We start from the raw sequence: 21,584 nt of genomic DNA, 5'->3' as shown, positions 1-21,584 counted from the left end.
ATAATCTGTAAATAACGTAAAGTGAAAGAGATTAAGCACCAAAACTCTTGGAACGTATATACCTTGAGTATGAACCTATGGGGGGGAGTTATGTGACTTTATATTTGATCATAACTTCTACTGGAGTATAGGACGTTGTACATTCCTTTTATTATTATTATGCGCAGGAATTCTGCCACCTATGTGTGGTTATTAATGCTGGCACGGTTAGCTCTCGTGTCAGTAACCTCAATTTATTTAGGGGAGGTTGAGTGGGAAACCCGTTCGATGCGTAGTCAACATTAAATAAATTATGTAGTGTCTAGTGAGAACTTTTATTGAATGTTGTATGCTTGAAAAACAGGTACAACGAGGTAAGTTGTGTGTTGATAGGAAATTATGTGTTAGTGTGTTATTTACGCTTATGTACTCAGCTTTGCTGATTGTGTGTTTTGCGTGTTTGTTGGCCTTGTCTTTATCTTGGCCCTATGATGACCCATTTTTAATGGAGAATAGTGGAAACGAGTATAGATAAGCTTTTCAGGTGATAAATCATTTTCATGAATGGGCATGAGTGAAGAGCGAATCATGCTGGTTTCTATAAGTATATGAAGTGTTTATTGCTTCAATTATTTATGATATTATTATTATGCATGACTAATGAAAAGGTTTTGAATTTGGTTTGGTTTTAATAAGGGCCTATAATAGTTCCAAATTGTAGGTTGATTTTACTTTACTTCGTTTGACTTTGGTTTGACTTTACTTTCGTTGATTAACTTTTCAATGTTAACTTGGTTTGAATTGTTTTGAAATTAGTCTTCCGTTGTGTGTCTTTGATAGTTGCCTTAGCCGTTTTCACGGTGGCGGTAATGTCTTAGATATTCCTATTTAAAGTTGTAAACAGGGCAAAACATGTATTTTTAAAAGAAAGGAATTTCTAGGGTGTTACTGTCGTGCCCCAATTGGTCCACTTTGGGCCCTCCTGGCCATGGGGTGACACGTGTCGGTCTCGTATAAGTTCACGTGGTGGGGTAGATTTACCCAAATTAGAACTTCTCTTCTATGGTGAAGCATCTACTCCGACACTTCTGTTCTTACAAAGGAACTTCCCTTCTCTGATGAAACTTCTACTATGAAGTTTTTGTTCCCGTGAAGGAACTTCTCTTTTCTTGTTCCCCCTCAGAAACTGCTGCTTATTCCTTGCAAAGAACATCTTCTCATTCTTCTTCTTAGGAACTGTATGTAAATTCTAACAATACGTTTGTACGTTTAGACTTCTTTTCTTTGTGTTCCCCTGAGGAACTCAAGCACAATCCATACATTGTATGTAGGGAACCATCTTCAATAATGATCTAATCTGTACTCGACCACCTTCATGCTTCATGACTTGTTCATGCACATCTCAATACACATATTAGTTAGATAATCATCATTTGTTTACAATCATCAAAACCTTACAACAATTTCACTGCAATTTGTTTTCACCACATTGGCAGATTCATGCCTGTTGAGGTGTTCATCCCAAATCCCACATGGATAGATTAAGGAAGTGAGAAGCTCCTTATAAGTGAAAGCACACTCCAAATAGTATGAGGCCTTTTGAGAAGGTGCCCAAAAACAAATCCATGCGGGATAGGCCCCAGAGCGGACAATATCATACTATTATGGATTGGAGTGTGTGTGTGACCTGTCAAGGTGGTGACCCGGGCCCAATAAGTGGTATCAGAGCCGACGATTCGGCTGGGACAATACGGGGGTTATGAGTGGGACGGTTCCCTCAAATGTGTGACCTCGCAATTGTGGTGCCTTGCGTCGAAAGTCCTCCTGATATTGTGGCTCAGGTAGCGTGTCCCGTGGTGATTAGCAGCGGTGCAAGATAGTTTTGTTGGAGGGGAGGCCATGAGTTATGTGGTCCTTAGTCTGAGGGGAGGTTTGTTGGGGTGTTCATCCCAAGTCCTACATGGATAGATTAAGGAAGTGAGAAGCTCCTTATAAGTAGAAGCACACTCCAAATAGTATGAGGCCTTTTGAGAAGGTGTCCAAAAACAAATCCGTGCGGGCTAGACCCAGAGCGGACAATATCATACTATTTTGGATTGGAGTGTGCGTATGACCCGTTAAGGTGGGTGACCCGGGCCCAATAATGCCAACTTTTTATTTTCATATATAAGATGTTATTTGAATATTTGTGGATACACCAACTAAAATCATGAATTTTTTTATTTATATATTGTGAATGTAATTCATGTAGGAATCACGGATAACTATCCCTTCGTATTCTCTGCTTCCCTCATGAATATTATTATTTTTTATAATCTGCAAACATTTAAGTAAAACTTAGTTCATGATCATTTATTAAACTAATTGTTTTTTTTTTGAAACAAAGTTAGTTAGTGCTTTATTAATCTCGAGCCAACAATAGAACATCCATGAGTACATACGGGGAGATTTCGTTTGGACAAAAATTTTCCCAAACTTGCTCTACCCTAAAAGGCACTAACTTAGCGAGATGGTGAGCAACATAATTACCATCTCGTTTGACATGAGACCAACTAATAAAATCAAAATGAAGACTCAAAGCAAAAATGTCATCTAGAATTTTGTCAAGGTCAGAGAAGAAGGTGGATGCAGCCTGCAATTTTGTCATAAGTCCTTGACAATCTGATTCAATAACCACTTGTTTCAGCCCATACTTGCGCCCCAAATTCACAGCAAACCTTACAACCATGCCCTCTGCAACATCAGGTGGCCACTGTCCTCGCATATGCCTACATCCAGCAAACAAGACCTCCCCTTTGTTGTTCCTTGCAACAGCACCAAGTCCTACCCAACCATTTTCAGATAAGGAAGCATCACAGTTGATCTTAATAGCCTCACCTCTAGGAGCAATCCACTTCTTTGGGCTACGCTTTTGAGTCCTAACCATACTACCATAAATTTTGGTAGTATATTTGTTATAATCAGCAACAAGGCGGTGAACTCTATCAAGGATAACCAAGCGGGGAGTATCTTTGTTATTAAAGACACCATCATTTATTCTGCACCATATTTGACACATCAAAGCTACTCCGATTTATAATTTTTTGCTTTCTAACTTATCCTACGAGGCAACCAGATCAGTGATACTCATTGCATCAGCATTTTGCCACAAATCCTCATAGTCAGTCCCCTTCCAGAGGTCCCTAATCATATAGCATTAACAAAGCATGGATTGGGGTCTCCTTACAGTCACACCAAGGGCAGCAGTCCATTTTAAGCATGTGTCTCCTCATTAGCAAGGTTCGAACCAGAAGAAAATCAGTGCATAGGCGCCACAAAAAATGTCTCACTTTGGGGGTGGTTTCCAACTTCCAGATTAAGACCCAAGCTCGGTGATAATTGTCTAAATTGCACGATTTACCTAGCAAATATGCAGTTTTGACATAATAAGTACCATTCATTGTAAATGCCCAGGTCAGAGCATCCTCTGTATTGTGGGAGCTAAGTGGAATTGCCATGATGCAATTAACAGCTCGTTCATTGAAAACAAATTACACCAATTCATAATTCCACTCACCATTTTGCGAGTCGATTAGATCACTCACATTAGTGACAGAATCCACTCTATCACTCATGATAAAGCAACCTTAGCCATCAGCTACCCATGGTTCACTCCACACATCAATGTTAGTCCCATTGCCCACCCTCCATATAATACCTTCCTTAGTCAGCGATTTTGAACCCCAGATGCTCTTCCATGAGTAACTCCCCACCAATCCCGGTGAGGAATCTAGGAAAGATGAATGTGGGTAGTACTTACATTTCATCACACGAGCTAAGAGGGAGGAGGGAGATTGAATAAGACGCCATGCTTGTCTCCCGAGAAAAGCCTGATTGAAGACTGCCATATCCCTAAACCTTAGGCCCCCTAGACATTTAGGCGTACACATTGAATCCCAACTACGTCAGTGCACATGCCTTTTACCTTCTGAACTTCCCCACCAGAAATTTGCTGTGAGAGAGTGGATATCATCAAGAATTCCAGAGGGAATGTAAATACCCATCAAATATGTTGGGACGGCCTGGATGACCGACTTGATGAGTACCTCTTTCCCCGCTCTAAATAAAAGCCTCCCCTTCCACCCTTGAAGTTTTTTCCAAATTCGGTCCTTTAATGCTGCAAAAATTGACTTCTTGGAACGTCCAATTATTGTGGGGATTCCCAATTACTTTCCATGCTCATCTACTTGATGCATCCCTAACGGCTCGATCAACTCCTTTTGCTTCGACACATACACACCTTTGCTAAAGGACACCTCCGACTTCTCATAGTTAATTTTCTGACCGGAAGCTGCTTCATACGAGTTGAGTAAATCAACTATCTTCGAGCATTCCACTCGGTTGGCCCAAGCAAAAAGTAAACTCTCATCTGCAAAAAAATAAATGAGTGATCTCTAGCCTGTTCCGACTAGCCCGGATCCCGTGCAAAGCTCTGTCTCCACCGCTCTTCGAATCATACCAGAGAGAGCGTCAGCAATCATAACGAATAAATAAGGGGAAAGTTCGTCACCTTGTCTTAGGCCCCGAGAGGGAAAAATTTCACCATAAACAACATCATTAATGATAAATGAGTACGAGACCGTTGAAACACACTTCATGACGATTCTAACCCATTCACATGAAAATCCCATCTTCAATAATAATTTTTCAAGGAAAGAACACTCCACCCTATCATATGCCTTGCTCATATCCAGTTTCAAGGAGATTGACCCTTTTCGACTTGTTCTCCGTTTTTTCATAGTATGAAACATTTCCAGAGCAATTAGAGCATTATATGTAATTAGTCTACCCGGAACAAAGGCACTCTGGTTCTCCGAGACAACAGTAGGAAGAATATTCTTCAATTGAAGAACAATTGCTTTTGACACAATATTGTAGAGAAAGTTGCGTAAAGCAATGGGTCGGAACTCAGTCATAATGTTTGGAGAATTAGTCTTCGGGATTATAGCTATATTTTTTTGTTGGTCGACTCTGGGGAAGTCGCTCCATGTAGAATCCCGCGTACTTGACTCATTACTTCATCCCCAAGAATGTGCCAAAATTTTTGATAAAATAAGGCATGAATCCCATCCGGTCCAGGGGCTTTGAAAGGGTGCATCTCACCAATAGCAGCATAAATCTCCTCTTTAGAAAAAGGACGCAGTAGCTCATCATTTTGCTCACTTGAAATTACTTCACTCACTGACTCAAGGACCCTAGAGCAGCGCTCCTGAAATCACTTCACTCACTGACTCAAGGACCCTAGAGCAGCGCTCCTGAGATGGCATAGATGAAGTGAACAAGTCCTTGTAGAAATTTGATACTACATTTTCCAGTCCCTCCTCATCCTAGTGCCAAGTCCCTTCGGCGTCAAATAACCCTTTGATCTCGTTCTTTTTTCTTCTCTATGATGCTTTGTGGTGAAAGTACTTAGTATTTCGATCCCCATCCTTAATTTCAGAAGAGAGAGATTTGAGATACCAGTAAGCTTCTTGTTTGTTGAAGAGATTGTCTAGCTTAGCCGAGAGTGAAGAGCATAACTTCAAGTTTTCATGTGTCATGGCCCTTCCTTGCGCCTCCTTTAGGAGCACCTCTACCTCGTCAATTTGTCTATCAAGGTTTTCAAATTTTTTTCTGCTCCACATCTTCAAAGACCTCATCAGCAACTCTAACCTATGCTTCATCAGTAAACCCGAAGAATCCTCCCAAGCTTGCCTTACAGTAGCCTCACAAGAGCTATCAAGAAGCCATCCGGTCTCAAATTTGAAAGATTTTTGCCTCTCTTCCTCTTCCTTAAAGGTCGTTTGAGCCTAGCAAGAATCGGAGTATGGTCCGATTTAAATCGGACAAGATGCTCAGCATAAGCTTCGGGAAACAAGGCACACCAGTCAGCATTACCACAGAAATGATACAATCTCTCTCAAACAATATTCCTAGCTTCAGTACTTCGTTCTCACGTATACCAGATTCCCCCAAAACCCAGGTCTTGCAAATCACAACTTTCAAGTGTCTCACGAAAATATGAAGTTTCTCTCCGGTCAGTGTCTGCACCCCCCTCCTTTTCCTCTGAACTCAGAATCTCATTATAGTCACCACCTATGAGGAGAGGTCCCTGGTAGTTCTCACAGAGTTCGCGAATTAGAGGCCAAGTTTTATGTTTATTAGCAAACTCAGGCCATGCATACAAACCAATAAATCTTCAATTACCAATAACAACAGAATTCACATCTCCATATATATGATTTTGGGAATACGACACAAGAGAAAAATCAACTTTATTACTGTTCCAATAGAGGCACAGGCCTCCTGACAAACCAATGCTGCTGACACTAAATGCACAATCAAAGCCAAGAGTAGATTTTTTATTTTCACAAGGAATCTTACCGATCTTTGTCTTAGACAAAAAGACAAGGTCCGGGGCAAGTGAAGTGCACCACTTACGTAGTGCTCGAACTGCTCGGGGGTTGCCAAATCCCTGACAGTTCCAACATAAAATACTCATGGTTGTTCGCGGGGTTGGGTTTCTCCAACTCCCGCTACTTTAATAGAATTCAAGTCCATTTGCATGGTTGAGTCGACTCTTGCCTTCTTCTCGTGACTGCCCTTCTTATTGGCAAAGTCATTGGTACTCTCGTGCAGCCGCTTCCTAGAATCAAGCTCTCTCCCTTCAGAAGTAGGGATATTCATACCCTTTCTCCGTGGCAGCTTCTTCCAGGTTTTCATGCCTGGTTTGTCAGCAATAAATTTAGTTGTATCCATATCAACAAGCTGCTGCTCCTCTGATTTTCCAGAGATAAATTGAGCCTCAGAATTAGTGAGGGCTTGAGACTCAATTTGAAAATTATTAGTCTTCAAAATGCTGGGCAAAGATTCAACAACATCAGCAAGTTAAGTGTTGCCTACTGAGTGTCTTGAGGAAGCTTCCCTACATTCGGTAATCACTCCCACTTGTTTAGGAGACTCAAAGAGGAGTTTTCTCGCTGCCCCCGGAGGTCCTAACTTTATAGTGTTTGGATCATTATAACTAGGACGTCTAGCAAAATTCTGTTCTTAATTTTCTTCAACAGGTTGCTTTCTCGGGCCCTCTCTGCCTCTGATGTGCGGTTTCTTTTGTGTGGGGAACCTCGAAGGAAAGGACCATATTGAAAGATAACTTCCTCTTTTGCTGCTTCCACATTCTCCAAGAATTGACAATCACGCTCTGTGTGATCCAGCCTACCGCAATAGAAACAATAATCAGCCAGTCTTTCATATTTCAAAGCTATCCATTTCAAAGAGGACTTCCCCGTAGCAATTTGTAGCCCTTTGCGGAGTGGTTTATAAATCTCCAATTGCACCTTAATGCGCATGACCTTCTCCCAACCAATAGGGTCCGAGTCGTCATACTCCAAGAATCCACCAAGACAATTGCCAACATCTTGTGCAATAGAAGCTTTCCTCTTGTTAAAGGGAACGTCTTCTAGGTGCACCCAAAAAGGTGACTGGGTGAAGGAGACCTCTGATGGTTGTTCTTCTCCCGAAATCTCTTTCAAGACTACAAGTTTATTATCAAAGAACCACGGGCTGCCTTCTAGAACTCGGTTCTTCGATTCCACGTTGAAGAATTGGAAGACAAACAAGTTAGTTTCCACCATACGAATCGCTACCTCATCTTTTGCTCTCCATACTGACACTAGGGTTCTTTTGAAGGCTTCGATGTTGAATGGTTTATTACTCAATAATTTCCCAACCAATGTTAAGGAAATTTGAGTATCCACTTCATCTTCCTTCGATTCATCAATATCGCCCTTAATAATTGTTCGTTCTTCTTTAGTAAAAGTTAATTTCTCCCACTCCTTAACCAAATCCGACTCTATAATTGAATCAAAACAGGCAACGAGAAATTGAATAAACGAAATCACCAACAAAAACTACGTACAAAATAGCCCTAACCAGGGATGAGGCACCAAGTCAACGAGGAACTCTAGAGCGAGGGACAAAATCCTTTTGCGTTTTCTCTCGACCTACTACTATTAAACTAATTGTTGTACTTGCGACACAAACTAAAGAAATTGGCTTGTTTAAAATACAATTTAAAATGTTATGGAAAAAGTTTGCACAAATCTCGATTCTCACACATGTATACATGTGTTGAGCCATATTTATGGTAATTCTATTAGAAATAATACAAGTAATTAATTAATTAAATTGGTATTATATTGAGTGGCAGGTGTTTAGCACCTCATTAATAATTTAATATAGTGAAGATAAAGGAATTCTCGTGGTGCTGAGGGGTGTACCGCGTGTACAAATGGAGTGTAAAGTCCAAAGGGCTTTTTAACTGAACTTTAACCACCAACTTATATTTGATATTAATTGTACAAAGTAAGGGAAGATAATTTAATGCAAAATAAGTGCCCATAATTTTTTTGTTAGGCATTGTTATCTACACCTTATTTTTATAAGCAACTGAAATTATTTTTATTAAATTGAAATTAGTTTTGCTAAACTGAAATTATTTTTAATGATTTTCTATTATATAATCCGTATCATATTTAAAGTTATTGATTTTTATTCCGTACTAAATTAAAAGTATTTTTATTGAACTAATTAATAACATAATACTAAAACAGACATTGAAAATTGTGCAAAAAGACAAATTGGACAAATAAAAATGAATGGTGAAAGAGTTCGTGATAAAACAAATAGATCAGTATTCAATGACATTCATCCATTATTTTTTATTTTTTTATTTTTGAATCAATTCGTATTGGATTCAATCAGTTTTGGTAGAGCAGGTAGTTAGTTTTTTTTAAGTATATAGTTAAACGCCAATTTTTTCTCCTATCATCAAAATCATGTTACAAAAGACACAATTAGAAGTATACAAGTGTAGCACTAATAACAAGAGAAAATACAGTCAATTAGTACAAAGCTAGCTGATAATAATTCTAAGTTTCTAACTATACAAGAAAAAAAAATGCATGATCAACTATTTCTAGTATTGAAATCAATGTTGTTGGTTATAGCACTACCCATGTTAATACTAGGCATCATCACAAGGGTAAGACGGAAGCCATACCCGCCAGGCCCAACGGGCCTGCCCATCATTGGCAACATAACGATGATGGGCAAGCTGACCCACCGTGGGCTAGCCAAGATGGCCGAACGTTACGGCGGGTTGTTCCACCTCAATATGGGCATGGTACACATGATGGTGGTCTCCGGCCCGGATGAGGCCCGAGAAGTCCTACAAGTCCAAGACCTTATTTTCTCCAATCGGCCCGCCAGCATTGCCGTCAGCTATCTTACCTACGACAGGGCCGACAAGGTTTTCGCGCACTACAGCCCATTTTGGCGTAAGATGCGCAAGCTGTGCGTCATGCACCTCTTTAGCTGCAAACGGGGTGAATCATGGCAGTCCGTCCGCGATGAGGTGGACCACATCGTCTGGGCCCTTTCGGGCCAAGCCGGGTGTCCTGTTAATATCGTGGATCACGTGTTTAACCTTACTAAGAATGTTATATACCGGGCCGCCTTCGGGTCCAAATTCTCCAAGGGGCAGGATGAGTTCACTGCCATCCTGCAGGAGTTTTCCGAGCTTTTTGGAGCGTTTAATATAGCGGATTTTATCAAGATTCTCACTTGGGTTGACCCAAACGGGCTTAACAAACGGCTAGTTAGGGCCCGGACCGCATTGGACCGGTTCATAGATCCGATTATTGATGATCATGCCAAGAAGAAGGCAACTAATAATAAACATGTAAAACAAGACAATAAAGTTGAAGAAGATCTAGATGTGGTGGATGAGTTGTTGAACTTTTACAGTGAGGATGCCAAAGTTAATAAGCAGGAAGATTCACAGAACCCAATCAAGCTTACTAAGGAAAACATCAAAGGCCTTATCATGGTAAGCATATAGATGATGCTTTCTCCGTGTTTTTATTTATTTATTTACTCCCTCCGTCCTTTTATTACATGTCTATTTCTCATTTTACACGGAAATTAAGAAAGTTAAAGATTCCTTAAAACTAATAATTGGGAGTATAAATATGCATGTGGGGTTAAAGAGAGATAGAGAGAAAGAAAAAGTGCTTCGAAATTAGGAGAGAGAAAGTATTGGGAATTGATCTTAAAGTACAAAAAAGAAAAAGAAAAAGGATTACAAATCATCAAAAAGAGAATAATATTATAAAAAAGTACAACCTATAAATGGAAACATACACTTAATTTTGATGATCTATAAAAAGAATACAGACATGTAATAAAAGAACGGATGAAGTATTTTTTTTTTTTTACGCTTTTCACATAAAAATTATGGGTTGGTAACTTAGTATGCAAGTGATAGTACTTTCTCCGCATCATTAATTAGAATTCTTACTCCACATCACTTGTTATATACAGAGTACAATACACATCATTAAAGTTATATATTGGCAAAATGGCAAGTGATAAATGAAATAGGTCATTTAATAACAAAGGAATTTGCTTTTAATAAATTTATAGTTTGCTTTAACAACAATAAATATATGAACAATGCAATAAGTTAAGCCGTGTCAATTATTCTGATATGTTACTACGTATGGAGCACAGTTTAACCATTTTTTTTAGTGATGCCACAAAGTAGTACCAGTAGAAAAGATACTAAGCTGATAGCTGCTCTCGAAAAAGGTGTTGATGAGGGATGCATGCATGGTCGACTTAAAAAATGTCAAGTAATTTTATTTTGAAAGAAAAAAACGTTAAATATTTAATTTGATGTATCATGTAGCAAGATGTTTGTGGGGTATATAGTCAATATAGAAGTATCATAATTATTAATTAATATTTCGTAGTAGTTAAGTAGCATAAATATGGGTGCGTGGCCTGCGTGCAACCGTGCAATTAATCTAATTTAGGCCAATTTAAAATAATTATACAGGATATGATGTTTGGAGGAACGGAAACAATAACATGGGAAGTAGAATGGATAATGACAGAATTATTACGTAATCCCGAATACATGAAACGGGTCCAACAAGAGCTTGTTGACGTAGTTGGTTTAACTCGACGGGTCAACGAATCGGATCTTGATAAGCTCCCATTTTTTCGATGTTGCATAAAAGAGACACTACGTATGCACCCACCAATCCCGCTCTTGCTCCACGAGACTGCTAAGGATGCAGTCATAGGAAAATACTATATTCCTAAACGATCACGAGTCGTGATCAATGCATGGGCTATAACGATCACGAGTCGTGATCAATGCATGGGTTATAGGAAGAGACCCAAACTCATGGTTGTATGGATTAAGGGTTCAAACTAATTGCAATCCACCCACAACAACAATGAACAAGCAAGTATAACAATCAAGAACAACCATGAAAGAAATTAAAGCAAGTAAAGGAGACAAAGTTACCGTGGGAAAACCCGAGAACCGGGAGAAAAAACCCACCCTTGCACTATGGAGTAGTATTGATGATGAATGAAATCAAGAATACAAGCATGAATTGTGTAGAATTCAAATGCTCCTCACAAACCTCTCAAACCCTCTCTTAGTGTTTAGAATTTGTGAATACCTTATAAAGAGGCTAAGTAAAAGTATATATAGTCTAGGAGTACAAAGAGCAATCAAGGGACAAGATTAAATCGCAGCCCATATCGCAGAATCTGACGGCAGAAACAGAGCACAGCAGGTCCGGCCGAACCTACCCGGAGTTCGGTCGAACCCAAGGTGGTTCGGTCGGACCTAAGGTGGTTCGACCACTCCTCCATTTTCACTAAAACCTGCGATGCTTCTGCTTGTATGGTTCGGCCGAACCTCGGAACCTCCATGAATTAAGTTCGGTCGAACCCTCCAACAGCAGCCCTTCCTTTGCTTTCTCCCTTATGCCTCCATGACTTGATGCATCTCCACACTAATCCTAACAATCTCCCACTTGGAGATAGGATCAATCATGCATACACCATAGACATCCATATATACCTTCCTCAAAAAACACTAAAAAAAAAACACTCATCAAAACAATTTTTTCACCATAGCGCAACACTCCATCAAGCTTAATGATGGAGTCCAATTGAGGTCCTACACAACCTCAATTTGTCACTAGAAACAACCTTAGTGAGCATATCCGCCGAATTCTTTGAACCGGCAATCTTCCTCAAACACATCGTGCCATCCTTCACCAAACTCCTAGTGTAGTGATAACGCCTCGTGATGTGTTTAGTGCGATAATGAAACATAGGATTCTTAGCCAATTGAACTGCACTTTGGCTATCACTATACAATGCACAAACATCTTGTTTCATGCCCATTTCTTCAAGAAAACCCTTCAACCATTCCATCTCTTTTCCCGCTTCCGACATAGCCACATACTCGGCTTCCGTCGTAGACATAGAGACACACTTTTGGAGCTTGCTCATCCAACTAATGGCCGTACCACCAATAGTATACACATACCTCGAAGTGCTTTTGCTTGAATCATAACATCCTCCAAAATCGGCATCAACAAAACCTTCCAAAACAACTCCATTTCTACCAAAACAAAGAGCCATACTTGAAGTACCCAACAAATACCTCAATAGCCACTTCACGGCTTCCCAATGTCTCTCACCCGGATTTGACATGAACCTGCTCACAACTCCCACTGCGTGAGCAATATCGGGCCTTGTGCAAATCATAGCATACATCATGCTACCAACGGCCGAAGCATAAGGAACAATGGCCATTTTGTCCTTCTTTTCCCTTGTCTTAGGGCAATCCTCCTTTGTCAACTTGAGCTCACTTGAAAGAGGTGAGCTTCGAGGCTTTGCATCAATCATGTTAAATCTTTTGAGCACCTTCTTGACATACTCCTCTTGAGATAACTTCAACACACCCGTTGAGCTATCCCTAGAAATTCTCATGCCAAGTATTTTCTTGGCCTCACCCAAATCTTTCATCTCAAATCTTCTTGACAACTTCTTTTTCAAATCATTGACAATTTTCATACTAGTTCCCGCAATCAACATATCATCAACATACAAAAGTAAATAGATATAGCCATTGTCGTACCTTTGAAAGTAGCAACAATGATCACCTTCCGCTCTCACGAAACCATTGCCTAGCATGAAATTGTCAAACTTCTTGTACCATTGTCTTGGAGCTTGTTTCAACCCATATAGACTCCGTTTAAGCTTGCACACCAAGTTCTCTTGACCCGGAACTTGAAACCCTTCCGATTGCTTCATGTAGATTTCCTCCTCCAAATCACCATGTAAAAACGCGGTTTTTACATCCATTTGCTCAAGAAATAAGTTCTCCGAAACCACTATAGCCAACAAGATTCTAATAGTGGTCAATTTCACAACTGGAGCAAAGATCTCGTGATAATCAATGCCCTCCTTTTGTGAAAAACATTTCACCACAAGTCTTGCCTTGTACCGAATTGTACCATCCGGTTCTTCTTTCTTTCGAAATATCCATTTGCACAAAAGTGCTCTCTTGCCCTTAGGCAACTCAACCAACACCCAAGTGTTGTTCTTCTCCAATGAAGACATCTCATCTTCCATTGCTTGCTCCCACTTCAACGAGTCACCCATGCCCATTGCCTCTTGATAACATTCCGGCTCACCGGAATCCGTCAACAACAAATAATGCAAGGATGGAGAATATCGGTTTGGTGGCTTGATTGGTCTTGATGATCTCCTCACCGTTGGTGGTGTAGTAGACTCTTCTTGAACCACAACGGGCTCACCCATAACTACTCGCTCATCCATTTCCAAGTGATCATCATCATCCGAATCACTTGAATCCGAATCATCCGGAACATGGGCACCATGTTGAGGAGATGCTTGTTGAATTGGCACCTCAACATCTACTTGTTCACCCTCCTTGCCTTTTCTAACTTCACCATCTAACTCAACAAATTCCCTCTCATCTCCTATTGATTCTTTCTCAACAGATTTTCCACCAAAGTTGTCCTTATACAAGGAGCTCTCATCAAAAGTGATATCACAATGCCTAGCAATCTTTCGATTCTTAGGATCCCATAATCTATAACCATATTTCTCACATCCATACCCGATGAAGTAACATTTGATGGCCTTTGGGTCTAGCTTGTCTCTCTTCTCGGATTGCAAATAGGCCACACAACCAAAGGTCTTCAAGTGAGTGTAGGACACCTCCTTACCACTCCACTCCTCCTCCGGTATCTTGAATTCCAAGGGCACCGAAGGTCCACGGTTTATCAAGTAAGCCGCGGTACTAACAGCATCCGCCCAAAAGCATTTTGGGAGGCCCGCAAACAACCTCATACACCTTGCCCTATCAAGTAAAGTCTTATTCATCCGCTCCGCTACCCCGTTTTGGCGAGGTTTACCGGGAATGGTCCTCTCCAAAACAATGCCATTCTCCTTACAAATGTTCTTGTAAGCTTCCAACTCATACTCTCCTCCATTGTCGGACTTGATTGCCTTAATCTTCTTGCCCGAAACATTTTCAACCTCCGCCTTCCAAGTCTTGAACTTCTCATTCACTTCCGACTTGTGCTTCATAAAATACACCCATACTTTCCGGGTTGAATCATCAATGAAAGTAACAAAGTAGTGAGAACCACCAAGGGACTTGATGGGGTATGGGCCCCAAACATCCGTGTGCACAAGTTCTAGCTTCTCCTTCTTCAAGGACCGTTTGGTTTTTGTGAAAGACACCTTCTTTTGCTTGCCAAAAACACATGTCTCACAAAATTGCATGTCGATTGATTTCAAACCCGACAACTTACCCTTTGAAGCTAGCATTTTCATCCCTTTCTCACTCATGTGACCAAGCCGAGTATGCCAAAGCTTAGTCTCATCATTTGCAGTTGTAGCAATCATGCTTGTACACCCTAAGGTAGTGTACAAAGTGCCGGTCTTCGTGCCCCAAGCCACCACCATAGCTCCCTTCGACACCTTCCAAGTACCCTCACCAAACATGGTTCTAAAACCACTTGAGTCTAGTTGACCCACCGAAATCAAATTCTTCCTTAGCTTAGGTATGTACCTAACATCTTCAAGCTTCCATGAGCTCCCACTTGAGGTCTTGATCATAACATCTCCCTTCCCCACAATATCCAACGGTTCATCATCCGCAAGGTATACTTTTCCAAACTTGCCACTCTTGAAGTTTTGAAAAATCTCCTTACATGGAGAAGAATGAAATGAAGCTCCCGAATCAAGGATCCAAGACTCAATGGGACTATCAACGCTCAAGATCAATGCATCACCGATTTCATCGCTTGATGCCAAGCTAACCGATGAACTAGCATCATCATGGTTCTTGTGGTTTGGACCACCCTTCTTCTTGGGATTGGGACAATCCCTCTTTATATTCCCTTTTACACCACAACCCCAACACACAATGTTCACTTTCCCTTTCGACTTACTTCTCCCTCTAGACTTCGATCTTCCCCTTTGAGCACCTCTTTGTTGTCTTCCACGTCCCATACCTTCACTAGAATATGCACCACCCGATGACTCACCCGAGTTCTTCCTTCTCAAGCTCTCACTCAAGATTAAGTCCCTCACATCATCACACTTCAACTTCGACTTCCCGGAAGAGTTGCTAATGGCGGCTACAACGGTATCCCAACTTCTAGGCAATGATGACAACAAAATCAAGGCCCTCACTTCATCATCAAACTTGATCTCAACCGAAGCTAGTTGAGAGATTATCGAATTAAATTCATTTATGTGTTCCGGGGCGGAACCACTATCATTCATCTCAATTTCAAACAAACGACGCATCAAGAACACCTTGTTCATAGCCGATGGCTTCTCATACATATTGGACAATGCTTTGATGACACCAACCGTCATTGTCACATCTTTGACATTGTAAGCAACACTCTTTGCTAATGTCAACCTAATCACTCCAAGAGCTTGTCTATCCAATACTTTCCACTCTTCTTCCTTCATACCCGATGGTTTACTAGTAAGAGGTAAATATAGGTTCTTTTGATACAAATAGTCCTCTATTTGCATCTTCCAAAACCCAAAATCCTTCCCATCAAACTTCTCAATTCTTAACTTGCCTTCCTCCATTGCAAATCAAACACACAAAGTTCACAATAGGTTTTCAACAACAAAGAATGCAACTTGACACCCAAGATTCAAACTTTGAACACCTAAAGACCCAAACTTTGTAACTCAATCACAAATTCAAGTTTAACACAAACCCTAAATCACTAAAACACCAAAGATTCAACCTTGGCTCTGATACCAATTGAAAGGATTAAGGGTTCAAACTAATTGCAATCCACCCACAACAACAATGAACAAGCAAGTATAACAATCAAGAACAACCATGAAAGAAATTAAAGCAAGTAAAGGAGACAAAGTTACCGTGGGAAAACCCGAGAACCGGGAGAAAAAACCCACCCTTGCACTATGGAGTAGTATTGATGATGAATGAAATCAAGAATACAAGCATGAATTGTGTAGAATTCAAATGCTCCTCACAAACCTCTCAAACCCTCTCTTAGTGTTTAGAATTTGTGAATACCTTAAAAAGAGGCTAAGTAAAAGTATATATAGTCTAGGAGTACAAAAAGCAATCAAGGGACAAGATTAAATCGCAGCCCATATCGCAGAATCTGACGGCAGAAACAGAGCACAGCAGGTCCGGCCGAACCTACCCGGAGTTCGGTCGAACCCAAGGTGGTTCGGTCGGACCTAAGGTGGTTCGACCACTCCTCCATTTTCACCAAAACCTGCGATGCTTCTGCTTGTATGGTTCGGCCGAACCTCGGAACCTCCATGAATGGAGTTCGGTCGAACCCTCCAACAGCAGCCCTTCCTTTGCTTTCTCCCTTATGCCTCCATGACTTGATGCACCTCCACACTAATCCTAACAATGGTCTGATCCAGACACGTTCAAACCCGAAAGGTTCCTTAGAGAGGGTGCACCCGATTTAAAAGGGGCTAATTTTGAATTTATACCTTTCGGATCAGGAAGACGGTCTTGCCCGGGTATGGGGCTAGCGTTATACACGCTTGAGTTGTGCGCGGCAAACTTACTCCATTGTTTTACGTGGGAGTTGCCTGATGGGATGAAGCCAAGTGAACTAAATTTGGATGAATCATATAGAGCCACTGTTTCGAAGATGAGTCGACTCATAGCGGTGCCTAGTCCCCGCCTGTTGTGCCCGCTCAACTGAATAAACCACGAAGCAGAAGCTGCAGGATTGGTGAATGGTGATTGCAACAATAACGAGTGAATTGAAGGTGGTGAATCAAATTTGTTCAACCGTCCTTTCAAGTGGAATATTTAACGCCGGTTATGATGAGGAGACCCATGTTGCATCTACAATATATATACATCATATAATAAAATTTCACTGAAATTTTACATATTATGAATGTTTTTTATTTTCATATATAGTATACGTTGTTCTTTGAATATTCGTTGATACACCAACTAAAATCATGAACGTTTTTACATTTATGAATGTTTTTCGTGTAGGAATTTCCATGTATAGTTCTACTCAATCAGAAGAACAAAAAAAATGTGATTTCTTAGTATAATTGTTGGTATTTTTTTTTATTTTTTGAAACCAATAATTGTTGGTATATTATCTCACTTTCTTTGCACAAATAACATTTTCATGTTGCTATACAGAGTGGTCCGAAAAGGCATAATTCTTGGCCTTCTTGCGTTATAAATGATATATGTTTGTTCTTCCTTATTCTGTTGAAAGAATGATGTTCTTCTTATAATGATTTTTGCATCACTATAAGATGGTGTCATCCGGGACGATTGCGTTCCTAGTTATAATCACTATCCCTTCGCGGATCACGTACCCTGCATCTTCTCTGCTTCCCTCCTGAATGTTATCTTTGTTTATAATCTGCAAACATTTAAGTTCATGATATCATTAACTAATGGGAATTCTTTGCTTTCAGGAGTTTCTGACAATGATAGACATTAATTATTGTTGATGTTAACATAAAGAATTTAAGGCCTATAGTGTGGATATGTGAATTTTCAGCATCTTTTACCGTGACTCTTTTGCCAATTCTTGCATTCTTGTCTATTACAGCTTTCCTTATGAATGATCCTTGCCCAATTCCTATCGGTATTTTCTATGATGTCTTCGTTTCCATGTTCTGCAGAAAATTTTCCTGTTTGTTTACAGAATAAGTTTAAGGTTAGTATAAACAACTAGAGGAATTAATTTATAAAGAGAACTCATAATAACACTCTTTATTTCATGTAAAATTCTGCCAAATTCGCGTGTAGTTTGATTATAGTAGTAGGGAACTAATGATATTATATTGTTTATAGCCTTACAACTTTATAGATAATTTTGATGTAACGGTTATTACTAAAGAGCATTGCATGTTGACAAGGAGAAAAGTCGAAAATTGGGAGACATTACTTCACTTTGTACCAGTAATATACTGTAAAAAAATTTCATAAATTAGCTGAGTTTGACACGTGAAGACATACGCGTGCTTGACACATAGAACCCGAGTTCAAGATATGCAAATCATTTTTACATTAGACAAATATGGGGCAGTTAATAGTTTACTATTAGCCTTAGTGCTTACTTGGTAGATATCAGATCCCATTAAAATTGAATCTTCTATTGCAGCTGCATCATCAATTTTTGTTCCAAGACCTATCACTGAGCCTTTGATTCTGCACTTCTACGCTTGAAAGAATGAAAAAAAGGGGTGACCAACAAGAAATGATCCACTTATTAAGTAATTAGTAGAATTTCAAATCTTCAATGTCAGTTGAGAAACAGAACAAGTTAAAATGACTATTTCTTGCTAGGAAGTGGGATTCTTACATTGAGTAGGCAACCATCTCCTATGGCACTGTCAATAATTACAGCATCGGTTACTCTTGTTGGAGGGAGACGCCGAGGCAAAGTATAGAGAGGAAAGTCGCTATCACAGAAGCTGTGACCAAAAGGGTTAAATGTGTATATATTAGACTTAAGAAGACTTGTATCAATGATGTTTAGTAGACGTACTGACAATTTGACAGTTAAAGTTTAATTTGCTCCCTCAGCCCCTTGAAGAAACATGTATTAACTTCGCGGAGAAGTAGAAGAGTGAAAAGGTTGAGAGAAAAAAAGGGGAGAATGTATTTCTCAAGGGACATTCAAATAAGTTATATGCATATTTCCTTTGAAGGAGAAGGGAGCATCTTTTTTTCATCAAGTGACTTATACTGACTCGAATCTTATGTCTGTAGTCTTTATGCTTTCCATGTTGGCTTCATAGAATCCCTTTATGCTTTGCATGTTCTCCCAATATCCGTCAAATAGATATGCTTGAACCTAGATTTGGCCCAAAGAACAAAAGGAAAACTTTTTTTTTAACCAACTGTGAATTGTAAACCATCTTTTTCGACATCTAAAATGAGATTTCGAAAAATTGAAATCTAAAATTAATCAGAATCAGTCACCTTGATACAGAACTAGCTGTCGTGCAGAAGGATTCACGTGAAAATAATGAAACCATATGAAAATTAAACTGTGTAATGACTTTTGCTTGAAGAATTTACATGCTTACAGAGAATGTAGTACGTAGTATGATGTACTGTCCTTCGAGTGAACAATAATAATGAATATATGCCTCAAACTTTATATGCAAAATGAGCTATTTTGGTTTAAGAGTTCAATACTAATGTGACTATGATTCGTGCATGTATCATATGTTGTTTATATATAACACTATATTTCCTTTGAATTAGTTGATTTTATCAATAAAGTAATATTTCCCCATACCTTCATTCCTAATGATATAGCACCAGGAATTACTTCACTCTTGAAGTCATTTGCCCATGAAAGGTCTTCTTTGAGAATGTTTACCATTACATCTTTGCTAATGACATAGATGCCCATGCTTGCATAAGTAGTATGGTTGTTGTCTTCCGAATTTTTTACACTTCCAACCTGATTGATTGTGTTTCAAGAAAATTAGTCAGAAGAAAATTATAGCTTCTTAGCGATGAAATTATTACAGTCCAAGCAACTCACCAAAGGAAACATGATCTCTTTTTCAAATATTTCAAGTACATTATTATCTGAATCTACTTTCAAAATACCAAAACCTTTGTCATGCCTTTCCTCTAATCTTAGAGCTGAAATAGTTATATCAGCTCTAGTTTCATAGTGGAGCTGAAGAATGTCCTGGTAATCCATTCTATAAAGATGATAGCCAGGGAGGATAAGAAAATCCGTGGCAGGGCACTCTTCTAGCATCCACAAAAATCTCCTAACAGCATCAGCATTTCCCTGCCATTTACAAATAAGAACATAAATATATTACGTGAAAGGACTACAATAACCCGAAAATACCACAAACATGTTCATAGACTCTTCATTTCTCCTTAGGTGCTGTTAAATTTAGACAATCCGACATGTGTATGGACACTGACTTCACTAGGATCAAAAGCATGGATTTCCTTAAAAATTTTATCCAAGTCTAAGTGTCTGATACATGGTCACATACCAATGTCAGATGTAATACCCAGGTCTGAGTAACATAGAACATCCCAAAAATTTGCTAAGACTTTTTACAAATAAATAAAACGGTTCCTGACCTGAAACCAGCTCTGATTTTCTGGGCTTTGACATGCAGCAATAACTTGAAGAAACTCCTCTTTCCCAAGACCCACATTCGAATAAGTTCTTGTAAGGTGGGAATTGAGAGAAGTGGAATTAAATTGTGTTAGAGCATACAACTTGGTTATGTTGCTGTTAATGCAATTGCTTACAACAGCATCTATCAGTCTGTATTTTGCTCCTAGTGGAATAGCGCCTGCTGACCGTCTTCTCATCAATGGGCATAACTTGCAGTCTGAACCATTTCCAAATAATATTGCTGCAACACTCTTAAATGCACAATTCCCCTAATATAAGTCAAAAACCACCCCTGACATTATAAAATATAGTAAGCCTAAAGCCTATAAAATTAACATTATGTGTAAAGGATTAAGTCAAAAACCTGATTTTCCTGAGGTGAAACTGAAAGAAGTTGATCTACCTGCTGAAAGTTTGGCATGGGCGTACTTGAACAAACTGATAATAAAAACTTCTTACGAGTTCTGACTTCATTATGGCGCGACCTTAGAAGTGTATGTTTGATATTGGTAGGAACTACTGAGGCTAATTGCAATGTCACCATTACAAAATATGAATAATATTGCTTTTGTTAACAAATAATGTATGCTTTCGACTTTACGAGCAATTTATTATATTTGACAGTTGCATTAAACCAAGGAAGAAGGCATAGACAGGGAATATTTAGGTTTCTTCATCATGGCCTCTGCAGCATGGTTTATTACAACATGAATCATACTGTTTTTTTTGAAATATTATTATGGTACAAAACAACAGCTGACATTCCTTAATTGTAGAAATTTTGTTAATTTGTTTTAAGGAACTTCATCTGACTTTGATTCGAAGTTTCTTATTATCACTAATCACTTTCTTCATCAACTCTTTTGTTTGCTTTATTCTTGTTGATCCAAATTGGTTTTAATTTATTGAATATCTTAATCAAAATTCTTGTCTAGGAATCTCAAAGGACCAATGGAGATAGCTTGGTCCAATATTTCTGTTGTATTCAGACAATAAAATATGGTTAATTGC

General features: G+C 39.3%; 1 protein-coding gene and 1 pseudogene across 1 annotated transcript; one reads left to right on the top strand and one right to left on the bottom strand.

The window, feature by feature from the left end:
• The first annotated feature begins 8,989 nt into the window (after positions 1-8,989).
• On the top strand, positions 8,990-17,132 carry LOC145581920 (cytochrome P450 84A1-like). Its single transcript, XM_081638956.1, has 3 exons — positions 8,990-9,886; positions 10,898-11,216; positions 16,828-17,132. The coding sequence occupies exons 1-3, from the start codon at positions 8,990-8,992 to the stop codon at positions 17,130-17,132; spliced, it is 1,521 nt and encodes a 506-aa protein (XP_081495082.1).
• Positions 17,133-17,550: 418 nt separating this feature from the next.
• Positions 17,551-20,994, bottom strand: LOC145580819 (inactive glucose-1-phosphate adenylyltransferase small subunit 2, chloroplastic-like; annotated as a pseudogene).
• Between the last annotated feature and the right edge of the window lie 590 nt (positions 20,995-21,584).

This window comes from Chenopodium album, chromosome 15 (assembly GCF_948465745.1).
Source record: "Chenopodium album chromosome 15, dcCheAlbu1.1, whole genome shotgun sequence".
Classification (NCBI taxonomy): Eukaryota; Viridiplantae; Streptophyta; class Magnoliopsida; order Caryophyllales; family Amaranthaceae; genus Chenopodium; species Chenopodium album.
This window is presented reverse-complemented; position numbering and strand designations above follow the sequence as displayed.